Raw genomic sequence first — 22,185 nt, 5'->3', positions numbered from 1 at the left:
ATGGCCAAAATCCCAAACACTGACAACGGCCAACGCTGGCGAGGGTGTGGAGCAAAGGGAACTTTCATTTGTTGCTGGTGGGGATGCGAAATGGTCCAGCCACTCCAAGAGGTTAGTAGTGTTCTTACAAAACTAGACCTACTCTTACCGTATGACCCAGCAATGGCACCCTTTGGTATTTACCCGGAAGAGTGGAAAATTTTTGTCTGCCCAAAAATCTGCACACAGAGGGTGATCAGCTTCATTCATAATCGCCAAAATTTGGAAGCCACCAAGATGTCCTTCCATTGGCGAATGGATAAATGAACCGTGGGGCATCTGGACAGTGAGAGATTTTTCAACACCAAAAAGGAACGAGTCATCAAGTCATGAAAAAACATGGAGGAACCTTGAATGCATATGATCAAGTGAAAGAAACCAAGGTGAAGAGCGCATGGTGTAGGATTCCCAGTAGACGTTCTGGAGAAGCCTAAATCGTACAGACGGTGTTAGAGAAGACACGAATGGTTGCCATAGGTTGGGGGGGGAGGAACAGGAGGAGCACGGGGGATTTTCAGGGCAGTGAAACTACTGTGCGATACCACGGTGATGGATAGACGTCATTATGCACTTCATGTATGACACCCAGAGTGAACCCTAATATAATCTCGGGACTCTGGGAGGTGATGTGTCCACACAGGTTCATCGACTCTAACAAATGCTCTGTTGCGGAGAGATGCCAGTGGCGGGGGAGGCTGTGCATGTGGGGGGAGGGCAGGAGGTTTATGGGAAATCAATGCTTTCTGTTCAGTTTTGTTGTGAACCTAAAGCTACCCTAAAAAGGACAGTTTGTTAATTTAAAAAAATGTAAAGGAAACAATTATGTTCATAAGAATTCGCCTACCCGAGGACCTGAACCCCAGGCCTGATATCCTTTAAAATGAGAGAAGAAGAGGGGCGCCTGGGTGGCTCAGTCGGTGAAGCGACTGCATCCGGCTCAGGGTCCTGCATGATCTCAGGGTCCTGGGATCGAGCCCCGCATAGGGCTCCCTGCTCAGCGGGGAGTCTGCTTCTCCCTCTGCCGCTCCCCCTGCTTGTTCTCTCTCTTTCTCTCTGAGAAATAAATAAATAAAATCTTTAAGAAAAATAAAAAGACAAAAGAAGAAGACGAGGACCCAGCAGTTCTGCTCCTGGGTGTTTGCGCCAGGGCTGGCTCCGTGTCATTGAGCCATGGTATTCTACCGTCTCGGGGAGCATAATATTCCAAGCCTTTGTGCAAGAATGTCTGCAGCACTTGGGTCCTAAACTAGAAGCAAACCCTCGCGCTCATCAACAGTGGAATAAATGTCCTGGCCGTAGAAAATAATAGTGGAGCAGTAGGAAAGCGGGCACCATGTAAAGGGAGCGTGCAGGGCCCCCCAGGAACCCCCTTGTCATGTCATGGAGTGAACGAAGCCGGACTGCAAAGAGCGCAGGCCACGTGATTTCATTCCTCGGAAGCTTGAGAGTAGGCGGGACTATTTCACGGTGAGAGAAATCAGAACAGCGGTTGTCCCTGGGGTGGAGACTCCCCTGGGCTTCTCTCTCTCTTCCTGGGGGTGGGGGGGGACAGTCTTAGTCCGTTGGGGCTGCTGTAAGGGAAACCAGGGACTGCACAGCTTATCAGTGACAGACATGCGTTTCCCACATTCCCGGAGGCTGGAAGTCCAAGATCCAGATGCTGGCGGCTGCCGTGTCTGGTGGGACCCCGCTGCCCGGTTCATAGCCGGGTCCTTCTTGCTGCGTCCTTGTGTATCGGAAGGAAGAGGGAGCTCCCCGGGGTCTTTCTTTTCTTTTCTTTTTTAAGATTTTATTTATTTATTAGAGAGAGCACAAGCAGGGGGAGCGGCAGGGAGAGGGAATCCTGACCTGAGCCAAAGGCAGGCGCTTCACCCACTGAGCCCCCCAGGCGTCCCTCCCTGGGGTCTCTTTTATAAGGGAACGGATTTCATTTACATGGGCTCCACGGTCATGACCTAATCACCCCCGAAAGGCCACACCTCCTATGTTATCTCCCTGGGGGGCAGGATTTCAACATATGAATTTGGAGGGGACACCGGTCAGCCCGTAACAGTGGTTTAACTCCACAGAGAAGCAGAAGGAAGATCAGGCTGGCTGGACAGCCGGGGTGGAGGGAACCCCCAGGGGGGTGGGGAGTGCCCAGCTTGCGTGGCCCCTCCCTGCATCGGGGGCTGACTCTGGCCAGAGGGAGGAGCGCGGGAAGGCTGGCGGCCCGCGGAGCTGTGCAGGAGCCTGCGTGTTGGGCACTGGAGAGGTGGCACAGCTGGCCACCCCTGTGCTCCTCCAGGACTGGCGTCCAGCGCCCCCCAACCCTATCTGAGCTCATGGGCACAACCGCTGGCCTTCAGAGGGGAAGGCCCACCGCAGTAAAAGTGAATGGGCCAGTGGGGTCGGTGACTTTATGTCTGTCCACATGGTCCTCTGCAGCCGTGTTCCCTTGCTCACCACTGCACGGCTGGGCCTTCTGCCCTCCGCCTCCATGAAGACATTAAATTCCACTCAACTCCCATCCCTGAGAAGCCTTTCCAAACCCCTCCTGTCTGCTTCCCAGCTTGTGTTCTCCCTGGCAAAGTAGCATAGAAATTTCATTTGTGGGTCTGTTTCCCGCACTTGGCACCAGTCCCCATGGAGGCAGGGGCAGGGGTGGGGGTGGGGGTCGTGCGTCTTGTTCACTCTTGAATATCCAGTACCCGACACAAGGCTTGTTCGGTATTATGAACACTCTGGTGCCAGAAAGCCCAGGTTCAAATCCTGCCTCTGCCATTTTTCTGGCTGTGTGATCTTGGGCCAGTTACTTAGCCTCTCTGTGCCTCTGTTTTCTCATCTGCAAAGTGGGGATGATGACAGTGCCTTATTGCAGCGGTGTGACGTACTACAATTATCACTCAATGGGAGTCGTTTTTCGTGATAGTGACGGGGCCGCAAGGGGAGATAGCATCGTTAGCAAGATTTCACGGTGTCTTCATTCTCCTGGGCTGCTGTGAAGTCTCTAATAGGCGATAATGGATGGAAGGGCTTTCCTTTACATTTTGAATTCATTTTTAGTCACATAATCACCATACGGATGCATTTTCCATCATAAACCCAGAAACCTTGGGGCACCCGGGTGGCTCAGTCGGCTGAGCATCTGACTCTTGATTTCGGCTCAAGTCCTAATCTCCGGGCTGTGAGATTGAGCCACGTGTCGGGCTCCACGCTGGGCTTGGAACATGCTTGCTTGAGATTCTCTCTCTCTCTCCCTCTGCCCTCCCCACCAATAACTAACCAGAAGTCTTACTGTAAAACCCAAAGTACGGGTCCACCCATCTTTCATCGTGGCCACTTCCTTGCCCTCTGCTCTAGGTTGTGTTGCAAGCTTTCCGTGGTCCCCACCGAGGACTCTGGAATGCTGTGGGCCCCGATGCCGCCGGTCGGTCGTCCAGACCATGTAGGTGGGGGCTGGTTTCCATGGCGTGATGTCCGGGCCGCATCTAACAAGCTGGGGTTGCAGACCAGGGCACCTGCAGGGGGCCTCTCCATGTGGGTGGGGCCACTTCACCCTACGGGGGGGACCCAGGGGACCACGTCCCAAGGAGCAGCTTCCTAGTGAACGTCTCCAAGAGCCAGGTGGAAGCTCATGGCATTTTATGACCTCACCTCGGGGATCCCTCAGCACCACTTCCCCTGAACCCTGCAGGTCTAGTCACAAGCCCGCCAGGAGTTGAGGGAGGGGATGCGAACTTCACCTCCCAGCGTGTGGTCCTGTGTGGAAAGGGCCATACCTCACGGGGGACGGGCATCGCGTGCACGTGTCGCTGCCCATCGCATTTTCCCTGGATTTACAATCGCAGATGTGTCCTCGAGAAAAGAGCTAGTGTGTCTTGTCTTCTTTTCAGTGTGGATACATTTATAATCCTTACTATTTTCTTTTTTCTTATTGTGTTAAAATACACGTCATGCAAAAGGTAGCGTTGTAACCACTTCGAAGGCACAACTCAATGGCATCAAGTGGGTTCACTTTATCCCACAACTGCCCCCCCCCCCGTCCACGTCCAGAGCCCTGTTCTTCTGACAGATCTGCAGCCCCGCGCCTGTTCAACGCCGAGTCCCCACGCTCCCCTCCTCCCAGGCCCCGGAGCCCACCCCTACCATCCAGGGTCTGTGTTATTTACAACTTCTCCTTGGCTAGAGCTGCCATTACAACTAGCTGACTGTAGAAATGGATTCTAACTTTCATTTATCTATTTATTTTTACATTTCTTAATAAAGTTTTATTTATCTGAGAGAGAAGAGAGAGAACAAGTGTGCGGGACGGGGGAGGTGAGGGTGGGGAGAGGGGCAGCAGGAGAGAGGGAATCCCAAGCAGACTCCCCACTGAGCATGGAGCCCAATGTGGGGCTCAGTCCCACGACCCTGAGATCACCATACGAGCCGAAACCAAGAATCAGACCCACAACCCACCGTGCCACCCAGGTGGCCGTGATCCTAACTCTTAAACCCACACTTACACGGTCAGTTAATCTACAGCAAAGGGGACAAAAGCTACAGTGGGGAAAAGACATTCTCTTTAACTGATGGGGTTGGGAAAATCGGACCACTTTTTTACACCATACACAAAAATGAACTCAACGTGGGCTAATGACTTGAAAGTAAGACATGAAACTATCGAACTCCTCAAAGAAAAGGTAGGCGTCAAGCTCTCTGACATTGGTCTTAGCCTTATTTTTCTGGATCTGTCTCCTCAGGCAAGGGCAACAAAAGCAAAAACAAATGGGACTCCATTACACTGAAAAGCTTCTGCACAGCAAAGGAGGCCATCAACAAAATGAAAGGCACCCTAGTGCTGGGAGAAGATACTCGCAAGTAATATATCCGATATGGGGTTGAGAGCCAAAATATATAAAGAACACCTACAACTTAACAACAATGAAAACCAAACTACCTGATTTAAAAAATGGGCAAAAGATCTGAACAGGCATTGTTCCAAAGAAGACATCCAGATGGCCCACAGACACATGAAAAGATGCTCGACGACCCTCATCATCAGGGAAACGCGCATCAAAACCACAATGAGATCTCACCTCACACCTGTCGGAATGGCTAGCATCAAAACCACAAGAAGTAACAAGTGTTGGGGAGCACGTGGAGAAAGGGGAACCTCGTGCATTGTTGGTGGAAATATAAATTGGTACAGCCTCCATCAAAAGCAGTATGGGGGTTCCTAAAAAATTGAAAATGGAACCACCATATGATCTAGCAATCCCACTTCTCAGTGTTTGAGAAACGCAGAAATATTGATTTGGAAAGATACGCGCACCCCTGCGTTCACAGCAGTATTATTTACAACAGCCAAGACATGGAAGCAGCCGGAGTGTCTGTGACCGGAGAGGATGAAGAAGGCACGGCGCATGTACAGAGCAGAGTATCACTCCGCCATTCAAGGCAACGAAGTCTTGCCATTTGCGACCACACGGATGGACTTAGAGGATTCTATGCTAAGTGAAACAAGTCAGAGCAAGACAAAGACTATATAACATCACTTGTATGTGAACTCTAAAAAATGAAACAGAATCAGACTTAGAGGGAACAAACTGTTGGTTGCCAGAGGGGAGAGGGGTGGGGGCGATGGGTGAAGGGGATTAAGAGGTACAAACTTCCAGGGGCGCCTGGGTGGCACAGCGGTTAAGCGTCTGCCTTCAGCTCAGGGCGTGATCCCGGCGTTCTGGGATCGAGTCCCACATCAGGCTCCTCCGTTATGAGCCTGCTTCTTCCTCTCCCACTCCCCCTGCTTGTGTTCCCCCTCTCGCTGGCTGTCTCTATCTCTGTCAAATAAATAAATAAAATCTTAAAAAAAAAAAAAAAAAAAAGGTACAAACTTCCAGTTATGTAATAAATAAGTCATGGGGGTATAATGTACAGCATAGGGAATGTAGTCATAATACTGTGATAACTTTATATGGTGGGGGCGCCTGGCTGGCTCAGCTGGTTGACCATCCGACTCTTGCCTTTGGCTCAGGTCATGATCTCAGGGTCCTGGGATCGAGCCCTGCATTGGGCTCTGTGCTCAGCGTGCAATCTGCTTGTCCCTCTCCCTCCCCATCCACTCCTCCCCTTGCTCACACACTCTCTCTCAAATAAATAAATAAAATCTAAAAAAACCCCATGACTTTATATGGTGGTAGATGTTAATTGGAACTATCGTGGTGACTGTTTCGTCATGTATAAAAACATCGAATCACTATCATGTATATGAAGCTAATTTAATATTGTGTGTGAATTATAATTCAGTAAAACTTATAATTATTTATTTTGAAATAGTTTTATACCCACAAAGAAATTGCTAGAATAGTAGAGAGTTCCTGTGTATTCTTCACTCAGCCTCTCCTAATGTTAGCATCTTACATAAACATAGTACATTGACTGGGGGCGCCTGGGTAGCGCAGTCGTTGGACGTCTGCCTTTGGCTCAGGGCGTGATCCCGGCGTTATGGGATCGAGCCCCACGTGAGGCTCCTCCACTGGAAGCTTGCTTCTTCCTCTCCCACTCCCCCTGCTTGTGTTCCCTCTCTCGCTGTCTCTCTCTGTCAAATAAATAAATAAAATCTTTAAAAAAAAAAAAAGTTACCCCCTTTCTGAAAACAAAACAAAACAAAACAAAAAACATAGTACATTGACTGAAACCAGGAAATTAACATCAACACAATACCAGTAACTAATCTACAGACTTTATTAAAATTTAAGCAGTTTTGCCACTCGTGCCCTTTTTCTGGTCCAGAATCCAATCCAGAACCCCAAGTTGCATTTAGTCATCATGCCACCTTAGTCTCCTCTGGTCTGTGACAGATCTTCATTCTTTGGTCTTCCATAGTCTTGACACTCTAAAGGGTACTGGTTGGTTATTTTGTAGAAAGTCCCTCAACTTGAATCTGCCTAGTGTTTACTCACGATTAGATTGAGATGGTGCCTTTGGGGGCAAGAATATCACAGAAACGATACAGAGTCCTTCTCATGTGTATCAGGAGGCGTGTGATGTTGGTATGTCTTATCGCTGGGGGGGCGTTGACTTCGATTACTTGGTTAAGGTCTTGTTGGCCAGGCATCCCCACTGCAAAGTTCTTTCTTTTGCCTTTGTAATTAAAAAGTGTCTTGTGTGTAGATACTTTGAGACTATGCAAATATCCTGTTTTATATCCATTTTTTTCACCCATGGACTTTATTATTGTTGTTGTCATTATTAATTTCCTCCCTTGCTCCCTTCTTTTCCAAAGCATCTGTCTCACAGCTAACTTCAAGCCAGGTAATACCTGTGCACATCCTAGTGATACAAAATAATGACTTAAAAAAAAAATCTGTTCTTTCAAACAAGTAATTGCAATCCAGAGAGAGAAGCTTTACTGACTATGCACAAAGGGTAGAGAAGAACCAGTGAATTCCGCCTGACTTTGCAGAAAGTCAGGTTCAAATGCCAAGTGTGGGAGCTGGGTGGACCTCTCTTTTATTTTTATTTTTTTAAAAGATTTTATTATTTATTTGAGATAGAGCAAGGGAGCCAGAGCCCAAGCAGGGGGAGGGAGAAGCAGAATCCCCGCCGAGCAGGGAGCCCTATGTGGGGCTTGATCCCAGGACCCTGAGATCATGACCTGAGCTGAAGGCAGATGCTTAACCAACTGAGCCACCCAGGTGCCCCTGGACCTCTCTTTTATATAGAAAATTACTTTTCTTCTGGCCTGAGGGTATATGGTCATAAAGGTCTTAATTTGAGCATGCTGAGCAGCTGATAGAAATTGGATCAAAGCTATCTGTGGCTGGAAGTGTTCTTAGTTGAGCTGCATCAACTTCAGAAATAGGCCAGTGACTTTTTATGGTGGTTTCATAATCGGTATTTTGTTGGATTTCCTTATGGCTTCTAATACAATTTAAGATGATTCTTCGGAGTTGTCTAGGTAGGCAATCATGTCTTTGGCAATATTAAAACCTTTGTCTTTTTCTTTTTCACACTTGTACCTCATTTCTTGTTCTTGTCTTATTGCATTGGCTGGGGTCTCTAGTACTGCATGAAAGAATTGTTATGATAATGGATATTCCTTGTCTCATTTTTGAATACGGTGGACCATGTTTGTAAAGTAGGGATTGACATGTTTGTAAATTATGGCCTGTGGGCCAAAGCCAGCCCACCACCCATTTTTGTAAATCACATTTTATTAGAACACAGCTGTGCCCATTCGTTTTGTCTGTGACTGCTTCAGTGACATAGCAGCCCACCTGACTAGTTGCACCCAGGCCTTCTGGTCTGTAAAGCCTAAAATATTTATATGTGGTTCTTTACGAAAATAGTTTGCCAACTCTTCTAAAATTTCAACATTACCAAGTAATAAAGTTAAAAAAGTTGTTTATTTTTCAAAATTGGGTGATATTTCTCCCTTTTCCAATTGATAGATTTATTATTCTATTATTCCTGATACACAAAAGTGATATAATAGCAAGACTTCTCACCTAACTAAAAAAGTCGAACACTACACATGGTTGGATGTACCCATGTACCCTTTGCTGAATTGTCCTTTCTCCAGCCAAAAGGGAGTAATTACCCTGAATGTATGAGTTTTCCTAAGAGTTTCATAGTTTACCTCTTACATTTAGTTCTTTGAGCCATTTTGAGTTAATTTTTGGATACAGTGTGAGATAGAGGCCCACTTTCATTCTTTTATAGGTGGATTTCCAGTTGTCCCAGCACCATCGGTTCAAGACTATTCATTCTTTGGGGTACCTGGTGGCACAGATGGTTAAGTAACCGACTCTTGGTTTTGGCTCAGGTTGTGATCTCAGGATTGTGAGATCCAGCCCCACTTTGAGCTCTGTCTTAAGAATCTGCTTAAGATTCTCTCTCCCTCTTCCTCTGCCCCTCCCCCTGTTCTCTCTCTCTCTCTCAAAAGATAAATAAATTAAAAAAAGAAGACTGTCCATTCTTCATTGAATGGTCTTGACACCCTTGTAGAAAATCTATTGGTTACAGATGTATGGGTTTTCTGGATTCTCAATTCTAGTCCACTGATTTATATGTCTATGCTTATGCCAGTATCACAGTATTTTGATTAGTGTAAGTTTTAAAATCAGGAAATGTGAGTCCTCTAAATTTATTGTTCTATTTCAAGATAGTGCTGTCTATTCTGGGCCCTTTGCAATTCCAAAAGAAATTGAGACTTGACTTTGCCATTTCTGCAAAAAAGATCTTTGGGATTTTGATAGGGATTGCATTGAATCAGCAGATTGCTTTAGCTACTATTGCCAGATAGATACAAATTTTTGGTAAAGATTTTATTTATTAGAGAGAGAGCGGGAGTGGGAGGCGGAGGGGTAGAGGGAGAGGGAGAAGCAGACTCCCTGCTGAGCAGGGAGCCCAACATAGGGCTCGATTCCAGGACCCCGAGATCATGACCTGAGCCGAAGGCAGGTGCTTAACTGACTGAGCCACCCAGGTGCCCCTAATTTCTGATTTTCTTCATGTTTTCCCTAGAATTTCCTTGGGTAGGTCTTTTTTTTGTAGATGATCAAGGTGAAATCTTACCTAGTTTATTTTATTTTCCTCATAAATTTATATAAAGGCTATGTATTTCCCTCTGAGTCCTTCTTTGGCTGCTTATTTCATTTATAGTCAGTGATCTCTCTCCCCCCATCAATGCATTTAAGGCTTTAAATTGACCTCAGAGTACATTTTTGGTTTTCATTTGCAGTGGTCTCCTCATCCAGCCCTAAATGTCTCGTACTTTCGGTGTGATTTGCCTTTCACTCCTATTTAAACTCTCCCAACTCCGTGGCCTCGAGGAACTACAGATCAACCCTGATTTATAATCTTACTGTGCTGGGGCTGGTGCGTGAAGTCTGAACGTTGAGCTCGCCGTTAGGACCTCGCACAGGGTCTGGCTTTGTGATGGCTCCAAGTGTTTGGACAGAATGTACGTTCCTTGTTTGTTGGGTACACAGACCTTACGTATGGATCTGATCACGTTTGCTGTTGCGTTAATTATTGCCTGGAGATCCTGATTGTTTTGTCAGCTTGGTCTTTGCATTCCCGAGTTAGGGTCAGTCCCCTGCTCTGAAGGCTGGAGCTATTTCTTTGTCAGGGGCGTTTTTGCTTTAAACATTTTAAGGTGGTGTTGTTTGGGACACAGTGTGTATCACTCTGTCCCCCCACCCCCATCCCACATGCTAGAAGGCCTTGGCTCCCTGGTGTTGGGCTTGGTGATGGGCTCTGTTCTAGGCTCTGTCCCTTCCAGCTGGGGGCTGCCCTGTGTGGGTGAGGCTGGCCACATGCAGGTGGGACGCCCTCACGATGGCTGTGGGAAATGGGCAGACTCGGCTCCGTGTCCAGGTTCTACCACTGTCTGTGGGATCCTGGGGGAGGGACCTGACTTGTTTGAGCCTCCGTTTCCTTATCTGTCCACCCGTGCATTGTTGCAAGGATGAAATGGGACTGTACGAGCTGAGCATACAGTAAGTGCTCAATGAATGGGGGTGGATGCCATGGTGTCCTGTGGTAAGGAACAGGGCGACTGGAGATGCCGTCTCCGTGATCACGTCTGTGGGTTGAGGCAATTCCGTAAGGTCCTCAGTTTCCCAGAAGTCTTCAGATCGGTCCCTACCCGCTGTCACCTACCACCAATCACAGGCACGAGCGTCTCAAGGGCTGAACCCCAGAGCTGACAGTCACACACATTAACTTTCCTTAGAGACCCTCCTTAGAGACCCTCCTTAGAGACCCTCCTTGTCCAGTTTCCAGCACGGAGTGGAAGGTAGACCCTGTTTAGACGCTTCTGCTCCAATGGCTTGGGAGACCAAGGGAGGGAAAAAAGAGATGCTTCCTTAGAGGAGCTTTGAGGACTGGGTTCCCTCTGAGGGCAGAACAGTCTTGGTCAAATCCTGCATGATTCAGGTAAGACCAGGCTTGGGTTAGAATCTGACTGTTCTGAGGGAGCCTGGGGGGCTCAGTCAGTTCAGCATCTGCCGTCAGCTCAGGTCACGATCCCAGGGTCCTGGGATCAAGCCCCGCATCAGGCTCCCTGCTCAGCGGGGAGTCTGCTTCTCCCTCTGCCCCCTCTCATGTTCTAATATTTTAAAAAAATTAACAAAAAATAATCTGACTGTTCTGTCCCTTTTGTCCCACAATCTGTTACTAAGATCCCTCCTCCCTACTTGTCAGAACTTGGGAGGTGCTCAGTGCCCCGTGTGAGTCTTAATATTCCTTCAAGGCCTGTCCTCCCCACCCCATCCCCCCGCCTCCCGTCCTGCAGCAGGACAAGGACACCTCCCACGCCAGCTCCCCTGCTTCTCCTGATACACTTCACAATTAAAAAAAAAAATGCTTGTCTGTAGTTAATTCTCACCTTCCTGGTTACTCTCTTTTCTTGAGTGTACTTAACCTATGATTTACCTACTTTTGGTGTTTTCAGAAAGTGTTTCGTTTTGTTAACGCAACAGAATAACTCAAAACTGTCCAGAGTTAGAGCCAACTTTTATCTTTCTTTTTTTATTTAGATTTATTCTGTTACCTGAATTGAAAGCCTGGTTCCTTTATTTCTGAAGCTCACTTGCTTTTTCAGAATTCCTTGTTTTCCGCCTGTTCGAGGCCAGGCGCATGCCTCTGGGTACCCCTCTGTCTGCGTCCCACACATTTCACGGTGTAATGTGCTCGCTGAATCGATCGCTCAGTTTCAAAGGCTTTGTAATTTCTATGCTGGTTCCTTCTTTAACCCGAGCCTTATTTAGAAAAGTGCTTTTAGGGGCGCCTGGGTGGCGCAGTCGTTAAGTGTCTGCCTTCGGCTCAGGGCGTGATCCCAGCGTTCTGGGATCGAGCCCCACATCAGGCTCCTTTGCTGGGAGCCTGCTTCTTCCTCTCCCACTCCCCCTGCTTGTGTTCCCTCTCTCGCTGGCTGTCTCTGTCAAATAAATAAATAAAATCTTAAAAGAAAAGAAAAGAAAAGAAAAAAAGAAAAGAAAAGAAAAAAGAGAAAAGAAAAGTGCTTTTAAATTTCCCATCGTAGGCCCTTCTCAGGGGAGGGCTAACTTTTCATCACAGAATCTACTCCTGGGGGCCCAAGTCTGGTTATCTTATCTACTATTTGTTTCTTGGGGTTTGTGGAGATCCCCACTGCTGATCCGTGTAAATGTTCCCTGTGTGTTTGAGAACTCGGGGGGTGGGGGAGACAGGACTCGATACATTTGTTTGGCTAAGCTAATTCGTGGCATTAGTCACACCTCGTATATATACTTTCTGACTACTGGATCTGATGGTTTCTCAAACGGGTGGCCCTACCCTTCCTAGGCTGGGCCCCTGGCCTCAATAAGACCTCCCCGTCTTGTCCCTGTGACCATGGGAGGGACCGCCCAACCCCTATCTAGCACCTGTGTCAGAGCACGAAGAGGCTCGGGCAAGGCTGCGGACCAGCATGCCCCCCCCCCATGCCCCTGCGTCTGACTCGGTCCACTCACTGGGTGACCTCCAGCATAGGAAAACTAGTGACCCCAACCCCATGCTTCCCTCCATGGACTCAGTTCCATCACTGACCCCTCAGCCGTGGAGGAGACAGACCAGGGCACGAATCCCAGCCCCACTTCAAACCCACTGTGTGACTCTGGGTTGGTGTCTGCCCCTCTCTGAGCTTTGGTTTCCTTATCTGTAAATTGGGCTGATGACCCCCACACCTCAGAGAGCCGGCCCACGGCAGATGCCCAGCCATGGTCACGATTATCACTGAGGACGTGAAGCGGCCCCTGGACACCAGAGCCTTGGTTCTGGGCTCCAATCCCACTATGGCCCCTCAGGCCCTGTGTGATCTCGGGCCAGCGGCACTACCTCTCTGGGCCACCTTCCTTACCAGACTGTTTGTACGACCGAACGAAAACGCATCAGCTCTGTGGGCACCCGCCCGCCCCAGGGACGAGACGGGGGCATGACAAAGACTCCACCACCGGCCGGGGTCAGACCATCTTCCTTTAATACAAAGTCGATATATCTACATACGCAGAGGTGGGAAAACCACCCAGCTGCTTCCGTTGGAATAAACAGTGTTGAAAGCAACGGCAGATCTGCTCTTGTACAAAGAGAAAAACTCACTTGCTCAGGGGTGGGGGGGAAATCCCATCCTTCTGCTTCTGCCCCCAAACTGCCCCATAGTCCCGGGGGAAAGGGTCCCTGATCCGGGCAGAACATGGCCTCTCTCTCCCGGAAGACGCGGGACCCCCTGTTTTGTTCAGTCCTCCTCCTCAGGGGTGGGAGACGGCAGGGGCTGAGGCGGCGGGGGCGGGGGTGGGGGTCACTGCCCTCTCCTCGGCGGCAGCACCCACCCTGGTGGGTTTTTGAACCTGACGCTGGTGGGCTGGAGCCCCCCTTGCCCCCCCACTGCCCCCCTCCCCCAGACCGGTCCTTGATATGTTTCAGAATTAAAAAAGTAAAAGAAAAATGCAAAAAAAAAAAAAAAGGAAGAAACCAGGAGCACGAGGGCCTCCTGTTCTGGAGCGAGGCCCGCCTTCCGTCGGCGGCAGGGGGAGGAAGCCGAGCGGCCCCGGGCGGGTCACGGGCCGCGCACCTGCGAACACAGCCGCCACACAAGCGCGTTCTCTACGGTGTAAAAATAGACTGTCTGTGAACGGAACAGGTATAAGTAAAGTTCTTTTTAAATTTGTTGACTGGCGAGTCTTTTTTTTTTTTTCCTTTTTCTGTTTGTTTCTTCTTTAAAAAAAATGAAAAAAAAATACACTATTTAAAAAAAAGAAATGTCACTGGATACAGTTACACGGAGTCTGAAAAGAAAGCTGAATTTTGCAACCCCCCCCCCAGCCCGGCGGCGCCCCCAGCCTGCAGGGCAGGAGGGCTCCCCCGGGGGGAGGACTGGGGCTCAAGCGCACGGCCCCGCCCTCCTCTGGTTCCGGGGAGAACCCCTGTTTGCTCACTGCCCCCCACCCCCCCACCCAGGAATCTCGTTTGGAATCGGAAGGAAATGAGGAATGTGCCAAGTATCGGAAGGCGGCGGCCGGTGCCGGGAGGCTGCTGGGCACCACACGGGGGGCTCGGGGGCCGCATCGCTCCTGCAGACCGTGCAGACACGTGGCCGCTGCCTCCTCCCACCCCGGCCGCCGGGGTCCAGGCCTCCAGGGGCCCACCCGGCAGGGGCAGAGGCATCGGGGCCGGTGGCATCTGGCCGGCGGCGACCATGGCTTTAGGTTGCATAGTGGTCAAAGCTCCCGAGGTACTCCAGCGCCGCCTGGTAACAGAACTGATACTCGTCCTGTGGGGGAGGGGGGCAGGGCTCAGTCAGGGCCTCCGCCCGGCTCCTGCAGGGGCAGACTCACACAGGCTGGGCTCTGGCCCCAGAACGGCCTCCCCTCTACCTGCCTGCAAGCCTCCCCTCCCCCTGCAGCAGGGCCCTCGGGGCTGGGGGTCTGACTCCAGCTTTGTCTCCACAGTGACGGGAAGGGACGGCCTGGAGGACACCTGGAATGCCCAACACGTGATCCCAGGGAAGCCCCTTCTAGCTCTGGGCCTCACTTTCCCCATCCGGGGAGCAGGAGGGAGCTTCTGGATCTCTGGCCTGTGTCCGGGTCCTAGCTGAGCCGTGGACTTGCTGTGACTTTGGAGTTGGGACAGACGCCTCTCTGCCCTCTCCATGGGCTGCTTCTCGGCCCTGGATTTCTCTCTACTCTTGCGTCAAGAGGTCTGACTAATCCCCTTCCGCCCGCGACAACCCAGAGTCGAGGCTGACTGCGCCCATCTCCCAGAAGAGGAAACGGAAGCTCGGGAGGACGGAGGCGTGGGGCCGGGCTCTCACCTCCGTCTGCACCATGGCCGGCCTCTGGGTACGCAGCATCTTCACGGTCTGGAAGATGTCCACCACACCCTCGTACCGCATGCGCTCCAGCACGATGCTGAGCGTGATGAAGACGCCCGTCCTGCCCACGCCGGCACTGTTGGGGCGGGCACAGCGATTCAGGGGTGGGCGCCCCGGAGAACCCCACGTGCCTGCCCAACTCCTCAGGGACGAAGAGCGCCCAAACTCGTGAGCCTGGGGGAGGCTCGAGGCCGTGCTCGCTGGGCCTCAGTTTCCCCAGCCGGGCTTGAGGGGCGGCTCACCTGCAGTGGACGGAGATGGGGCCGTCCTGGCCAAACTGTTCCTTGGTCTTGTGCACTTGGCCAATGAAGTCAATGAAGCCCTCCCCCGACTTTGGCACGCCCTGTTCCGGCCAGTCCGTGAACTGGAACTGCCGGACCGTCCGGGACTGGCCGTCCTGGAATGAGGTCAGCGGTGGTCATGGCTGGTTTCCCTCTCGGGCCGGCCTCCCAGCCCATCTTCTGTCTCCAGCCGACCCCACCCTCCAGCCTTCCCCATCCCCGGCCCCGTTTCCTGCCTCCTGCCCTGGGGACTTGCAGTCTGTCAGCATCTCAGGGTGCCGACGCCACGCTCGTCCACATCCGGTGATGATGACATCTTAGCCGCCCACCGCCCGCCAGTCCACACCTGCGCAGTGCACGTCTCCGGGGCCATCCGCCATGGCCAAAGTGACGTCCAACACCACTGCTGGCTGCCACCCCGTGCTGCACCGACACCCGCCCTTCTCAGTCCACCCGCCACCACGCTCCTCAGCCTCCCCCGCTCTCCCGCCAGGAGCATCACGCCGTCGCACCACCTTCCACCCTTCACCACCCAGCAGGGCGCCGTCGTCCACTGTCCCCCCGTTCCTCGCTCTCATCTGTCACTTAAAAAGCAGCGCCATCAACCCACCTCTCACCACCCGCTGCTGCTAACTCCTAATCCGTGGCCACCACCAGCCACCTTCCGCAGACCCTCTCCATCTCCCGTTCCCGCTCCCCGGCGGCGCCAGTCCACACTGCGTGCTCCGCCCGGCTCCAGCCACGGCGACCCAACTCGTCACTAGGAACCCTTCACCCTCGTCCACCCTTCACTCACCGTCTGCGTTCCCAGTCACGTTCTCCCCACCCACACGGTGCCGCCCGGCGATACCCGTTCACCCCGACGGCCTCCATTCCCGCCTCCCTTGGGCTCGTACCATCAACAGCACGTAGCACTGGTCAACGATTCCTCATCCTTCTTCGCCACCCAAAGTCATTTTCCACGGGTTCTCTCCACCCCCCACGGGCCAAACGCTTGCCCTCCTCCCAGCACCTCTTCCCCGGCCCGTGGCTGAGCACACCTCCCCCTTTGCCGACCTGGGGGACTGCATTCTGCTGGCGTTCTCCACGTTCTGGCACCTGCATTCACGCTCCAGGTCCACCTGCCTCCCGCCCAACACCGTCCATGCTTGTCTCCCTCCGCCACGTCCAATGGCACTGTCCGTGGATTCTCCAGGCCCACGTCCCACCAATCTGACGGCACGGTCTCACGCCACCCAAGTGCCATCCCACCACTGCCAGCCTCCACCAGCTGCCGGCACACCCCTGCCCCTTCTCCACGGAATCCTCACCCACCAATACCGCCTACCCTCCATTCTCCTCTCCCAGCCACGGTGCTGCAACCCAGCCCTGCCGTTCACGACTCTCTTCCAGTCCGCAGCTCCGCGCACCCTGCCTTGCTGCACCCTCTGTCACATCTCCCACCCTGCTTTCGGCCCTGCCACGCCGTCCTCCACAAGGAACACCCCGCTCACGCCCCCCTACACCATCCCCTTGGGCCTTGCTCTCCAGGGAGTGGTGCTACACACGCTCCCGGGGACCCTGTGGCATCAGCACCGGCATACAGAGCTCTTTCCCACCCGTTTGGTGCCGGAGGGATTGGTCCACTCGACAACCCACTCTGCTTCCTCCCAACACCCAGTGCTTATTCCTACCCCCGGGCCTTTGCTTCTACCCCCAACTAGGGAAGCCCTCTCCAGATCACGAGGTTCCATGCCGCAGGGCCCGGCCCAGGTTCCGGGATCTCCCAGCGATCCCTCCTCCGCACTCACCCGGGCATCCGTGACCTTGAATTCCCGCAGGATATACTGAGGCATGTTGTATTCTGCCATAGGGTCCACTACGAAGTACTGGTAGCGGGCGGAGCGCTCAGCGGGCCAGTACTGGTGACATTTTTCCTGTGGAGGAGACGGGAGCTGCAGTCAGCCCAGCCTCAGGCTGGGCCCCCCCAAGCCCCCGGTCCATTGCTCACCTAGCCACGCCCCACTCCCAGTCCATGCCTCACCCCCCCACCACCACCCCCGGTCCGTGGCTCACGGCCCTCCCCCCGCCCGCCCCGCCCCGGGCTGTGGCTCACCCGGCCCATCTCCCGCAGCTTGGTCAGCATCACTACGATGGTGGAGTTGTTCTCCCACAGCATGCGCCAGAAGTCCTCCGTGGTTTCTGCCAGCGGCCCCTGCGTCGCGATGTAGGCCTTCTGCTGCCTGCAGTGTGGGGCGTGTGAGACCAGGGCCAGCGGGGAGACATGGGCCCGGGGAGACATGGGCCCGGGTGAGGGGCCGGCCTGACCCTGCCCGGCGGGTCAGGGCCCCGCAGCCACACTTGCCACGCCCCTGCCTCCCCTGGGGTCGCCGGCCGGTGCCCCATCCCCCTCCCCATCTGGCTGAGCCTCCCCATAACCCCGTTTTGCACCCAGGGAAGCCATCGACTGCAGGATCAGTTCCAGAGCCTCAAGGAGGCTGCGGGACGTTCGCTGACCTCTCCTACCTCCCCCTCCACCCCCTCGAGGGCCAGTAAACTCCTTCCAGGCATCTGCGCAGGCCAAGCTCTCGGCCACCCCCAGCCTCTGTGCAGCGCCCTCCCTCGGCCAGGGGTTCTCCACCTCGGCACCGACGCTGGGGCTGGACCCCGATGCCTGGTGGGTGCTGTGCCGTCCAACACCCCGGGCCTCCGCCCGCCCCACGCCCATCACAACAAATGTCACCAGACACGGCCCCATTCTCCTGGGGTGGCAGAACTGCCCAGATTGAGAACCACTGACGTAAAAAGGACAGATGGAACCACGTTACAGACAGCAGCCATCCATTAAATACCCAGCTCAAGATCCCCTCCACCTTAGCCACGACCACACGAGGCCAGCGGGGTGTCCAGCTCTGCTTCCCACGTGAGGCTGGAGACCCCTCGGGGGCCGGGGCAAAGCGAAGGTACCTGTAGCCGTCGATGAAGCTGGCGTTGATGTAGTCGGAGCCCTCCACCCCGCGGATGGGCTGCAGACAGACCCGTGTGCTCTCGTACGGCATGATGTTTACCAAGCGGTTCTTGAACTTGTTACAAGGCAGATTGGCACTGATGAAACGGGATGTGTGGGCTTTGGAGTTGGCCAGCCGCTGCGGGGACAGAGGAGGCCGGGGGTCACAGCGGGATAGCCTCCAGCCGGGGGCCAGCTTTCTCCGGGGCTGGGCCAGCGGGGCTGTGTCTCTTCCCGGCCAGAGCGCGGAGAGTGGGGGGTGTGTGGGGGAGGGGGGCAGCCCCGACCTCCAGCTCCTCGCCACCCCCCGGCGCCCACCGGGGACGCCCGCCCACCTTGAACTCGAGCTCCATGCCGGTGACGTGCTCGCCGGGCTCCACCTGCGCCAGTTTCTGGATATAGGCGTAGAGGCTGCGTGCGGGCACCTCGGTGTTGCCGCAGCCCACGGCCTCCAGCAGGGCCTCGTGGATGAAGCTGTACTGGTCCTCGGTCTGCACCATGTAGTTGCGCTGGGACCGCATGAGCGTCACGTGGCCGTACACGTCCACCGTCTTCTCCGGCTTGATCCGCTCCAGCATGGCATCGATGACGATGAAGCAGCCGGTGCGGCCCACGCCGGCACTGCGGGGACGGGCACGGCGGTCAGGGCCCCCGAAGGAGGCCCCGGGGCGGGAGCGGGGGGCGGCCAGGGTACCTGCAGTGCACGACCACGGGGCCCGCGTCCGGCGGGTTACAGGTCTTCACTCTCCGCAGGAAAGCCAAGAATGGCGTCGGGTATTCGGGCACCCCGTGGTCCGGCCACGCCGTGAACTGGAACTGGCGGACCTCACGCTTCTCACTGGAGCCGTTCTGGGGACCACAGGGACACTACCGGTCACAGCAGCCCTCCGTGCATGGACAGAGGACGCCAAACTCACACCCAGGGGCCCACCTGCCTCACACCTCCCCACCGGGTGTGTCACAGTGTGGCCAACATCATGCCTGACTTTCTCCCCAGATCCGCCCCCATCTCAGCTGGTGGCAGCTCCATCCTCCCAGGTGCTCGGCCAGGACTCAGGAGTCCCCCTTGACCCACTGCCCCTCCCACATCCAACCGGCTCTGCCCTCATCTCTCCCAAACCCGCCCGATTCTCACCCCCTCCATGGCGGTGGCCGTCCTGGTCCAGTCCCCTCCGCCCCGGACCCCCTGTTCAGACCCTTGCCCCAACAGTCCGCCCTCCCCACAGCGGCCACCAGAGGGCGACAGTGAGCACTGGCGTCAGGTCTGCCCCACCTCCCCCAACAGGGCTCCCATCCACCTTAGCCCAAGTCCTCACTGAGGCCCTTGCCTCCTCCCTCTCCCCCCATCACTCACTCTGTTACAATCATAATATAAGCCTCATTGTTTCTCCATCATGCCCGGCATGGTCGTGCCCCAGGACCTTTGCACGGGCAGAGCCTCTGCCAGGAATGCTATTTTCCCAGATCTCATGGCTCCCTTCCTCACCATCTCCAGGTCCCCTGACAGTTTACTTTTCTTCTTCTACATGTAAGATTTGTCATTTTACGTATTTACTGTCAATGCCTTGTTGGCACTGGAGACTAAGCTCCAAAAAGACAACACATTTTGTCTGTCTTGGTTCTTGCTGTGTCTTGGTGCCCAAATCGGGGCCTGACACACAGTGGGTGCTTCGTGTTGACAGAGGACCTGGCTGGAGTCTGGGGAACATTGTGGTGCCAACAGCCCTCCACCTCCCCATAATAACAATGAAAAAATGTCCTTCGGATGGCAAACTGCCCCAGTTGAGAACCATGACATAGAAGACACATGGAACCACATAACCAACAGCAGCCATCAGTTAAATACACATCTAAAGATCCCCTCTGCCCCAGGCCTGACTGCCCAGGCTAGCAGGGACTCTCTAGCTTTGTCTCCCACCCGTCATGGGCCTAGGCTGGGTGGGCCAGAGGGCAAGGAGGGAGGGAAGGCCTGGGACATAACCGATGGCAAGGGGACGACAGGCTCATTGCTACATTGGGTTCTGCTGGTTTTGTCTTCTGATGTAGCTGGACACAGGAGGTACCCTCCTCTGGGCCCCAGCTTCCCTGTCTACCAGTGGGCTTTGAGAGAATATGGTCAAGCCTGGGCCCACACGCTTGCTTCTCTCTGTGATGGGGAGCTCCCAGGACAGAAGCTGGGGCCTTCTGTCTGCCTCTTCCACCCCCATATCCCCCTCCCACAGGCCCCAGCCCCAGCCCGGGCCCTACCTTGTGCAAAGAGAACGTCCGGACACAGAACGTGGCCAGCTCGATGGTGTCTAGCAGCGTGACCTGGATGAAGCCGTATGTCTCCGTGCCCCTATTGGGCCAGTACTGATCACACTTGATCTGTAGAAAGCGAGAGAATGGAGGTGAGCGTGGGCTGGGGCTGGCGCTGGCCTGGAGCATGGGGATGCAGGGGCTGCAGGGTCTGGGCCCCACCCGTGATTTCTCCTCTAGCCGTGTCATCATGACGATGGTAGCCGAACGCTGTTCCCACACCATACGCCAGAAGTCGCCGAAGGTCTCCGGCAGCGGCCCCTGCGTGGCGATGTACGCGTTCTGCCGCCGGTAGCCGTCCACGTAGTTGGCGTTGATGTAATCACTGCCCACAATGCCTAGAGCCGGAGCAGAAGCCAGAGGTCAGCAGGCGTGCTGCTGCCTCCCACACGGGTTCAATCTGGCCTACCACTTCCCGGGAGCCCTCCTGGACTGCCCCAAGCTGCCCCCAAAGGAACCACGGAGTCTGAATGCTGCAGTTTCTCCACCTCCACACTGCCGTCACTGGGGGACAGACTGTTCTGTGGCGGGGCTGTCCTGGTCTGAGCAGCAGCTCTGGCCTCCAACCTTCAGGTGCTGCTTGCTCTCTCTCCCCCAGAATGTGAACACAAAAATGTCCTCAGACATCGCCAGTGTTCCCTGGGCATTGAGAACCACTGACGCAGAGGCACAGACGGGAACATGTTACGACCGCAGCCGTCCATTAACTACACGTCCAACAATCCCCAGCAGCTTCTGGCTGGAGCTGGACTAGGCCTGTGACCAGCATCAGGCCTCAGTTTCCCTAATCTGTGCCCTCGCTCGTCCACACTGGCCCTGCCCCGTGGCCAAGTGGAGGCACGGTGTCTGTACGCTCTCTCTGGCCCGGGCAACGGCGGGACGGGGCCTGGGCCGCTACCTTCAATGGGCTGGAGGATGACGCGGGAGTGGTCGTACGCGATGACGTTGGCATAGCGGTTCTTGGGTTTGTTCACTTCCAGGTTGGAATGTTCCCACGTGAACTGCTGGCCCGGATCAATGGACTGCAGGGGAAAGTGATGGGGGAGGCATCAGGGCGAGGCGCTGGGGGGCCCAGGCGGGGGGCGGGGGCTAGCTCACCTCGTACTCCTGGGAGAGCTTGAGGCTGTCGTTGGCCTTGAGGCGTTCTGTGTGCTCTGCCATGTCTGCGATGGGGATCGGGGGGTGGCTGAGCATGCCTGGGGGGAGAGCAGACCCCGCGGTGCGGGCCGGTCACTCGGGAGCCAGCCCGGGGGCCGGGGGGCGGGGGGGCGCTCTACAGTGTGAGTCTGTGACGGACGCGCTGTGGTTAGAGCGAGTGGCGGGGGATGGGGAGGGTTCAGGATGGCCCACGCTGGGGCCGGGGGCCCAGGCCTGCGGCTCTGTCTGCAGGTGGAGCGTTCGAGAAGCTCCCAGCTGAGGCTGACACCCCCTGGCTCGTGATGTCCGCCCATCCCAGTGCCCCCAACCCAGCTGGGGATGCAGGGACCGGGGAAGGGTGGCCCTGGAAGAGTCCAAGCTGCTGGTGCGTCGCGGCAAAAAGCAGGCCAGTGACAGAAATGAAGCAGACACGGCTGGCTGGGCCCCTGGAAACTTGCTCCCCGGGGCACGGGCCGGGCACGGACTCCCCTGTCTGCACCTCTGGGATCAGAGCGACTGCGAGGTCTCCTGCCAGGGAGCGCTGGGGAACTGGGGAGGGGAGACGGGTGTGTGTGTGTGTGTGTGTG

General features: G+C 54.6%; 1 protein-coding gene across 1 annotated transcript in view; it reads right to left on the bottom strand.

Annotated features, from left to right (window-relative positions):
- Window positions 1–12,984: 12,984 nt before the first annotated feature.
- Window positions 12,985–22,185, bottom strand: part of PTPRS (protein tyrosine phosphatase receptor type S) — a 66,416-nt gene continuing 57,215 nt past the window's right edge. The window contains exons 23-34 of the mRNA XM_040629520.1: window positions 21,560–21,657; window positions 21,360–21,483; window positions 20,624–20,799; window positions 20,411–20,530; window positions 18,858–19,012; window positions 18,499–18,784; window positions 18,124–18,302; window positions 17,273–17,399; window positions 16,968–17,093; window positions 15,139–15,293; window positions 14,837–14,972; window positions 12,985–14,296 (exon numbers count right to left, since the gene is read on the bottom strand). Of these exons, the coding sequence (XP_040485454.1) occupies window positions 14,228–14,296; window positions 14,837–14,972; window positions 15,139–15,293; window positions 16,968–17,093; window positions 17,273–17,399; window positions 18,124–18,302; window positions 18,499–18,784; window positions 18,858–19,012; window positions 20,411–20,530; window positions 20,624–20,799; window positions 21,360–21,483; window positions 21,560–21,657 (1,751 nt within the window). The 3' untranslated portion in view covers window positions 12,985–14,227. The remainder of the gene's footprint in view (window positions 14,297–14,836; window positions 14,973–15,138; window positions 15,294–16,967; window positions 17,094–17,272; window positions 17,400–18,123; window positions 18,303–18,498; window positions 18,785–18,857; window positions 19,013–20,410; window positions 20,531–20,623; window positions 20,800–21,359; window positions 21,484–21,559; window positions 21,658–22,185) is intronic.

Source organism: Ursus maritimus, unplaced genomic scaffold (assembly GCF_017311325.1).
Source record: "Ursus maritimus isolate PB19 unplaced genomic scaffold, ASM1731132v1 scaffold_14, whole genome shotgun sequence".
Taxonomy (NCBI): domain Eukaryota; kingdom Metazoa; phylum Chordata; class Mammalia; order Carnivora; family Ursidae; genus Ursus; species Ursus maritimus.
This window is presented reverse-complemented; position numbering and strand designations above follow the sequence as displayed.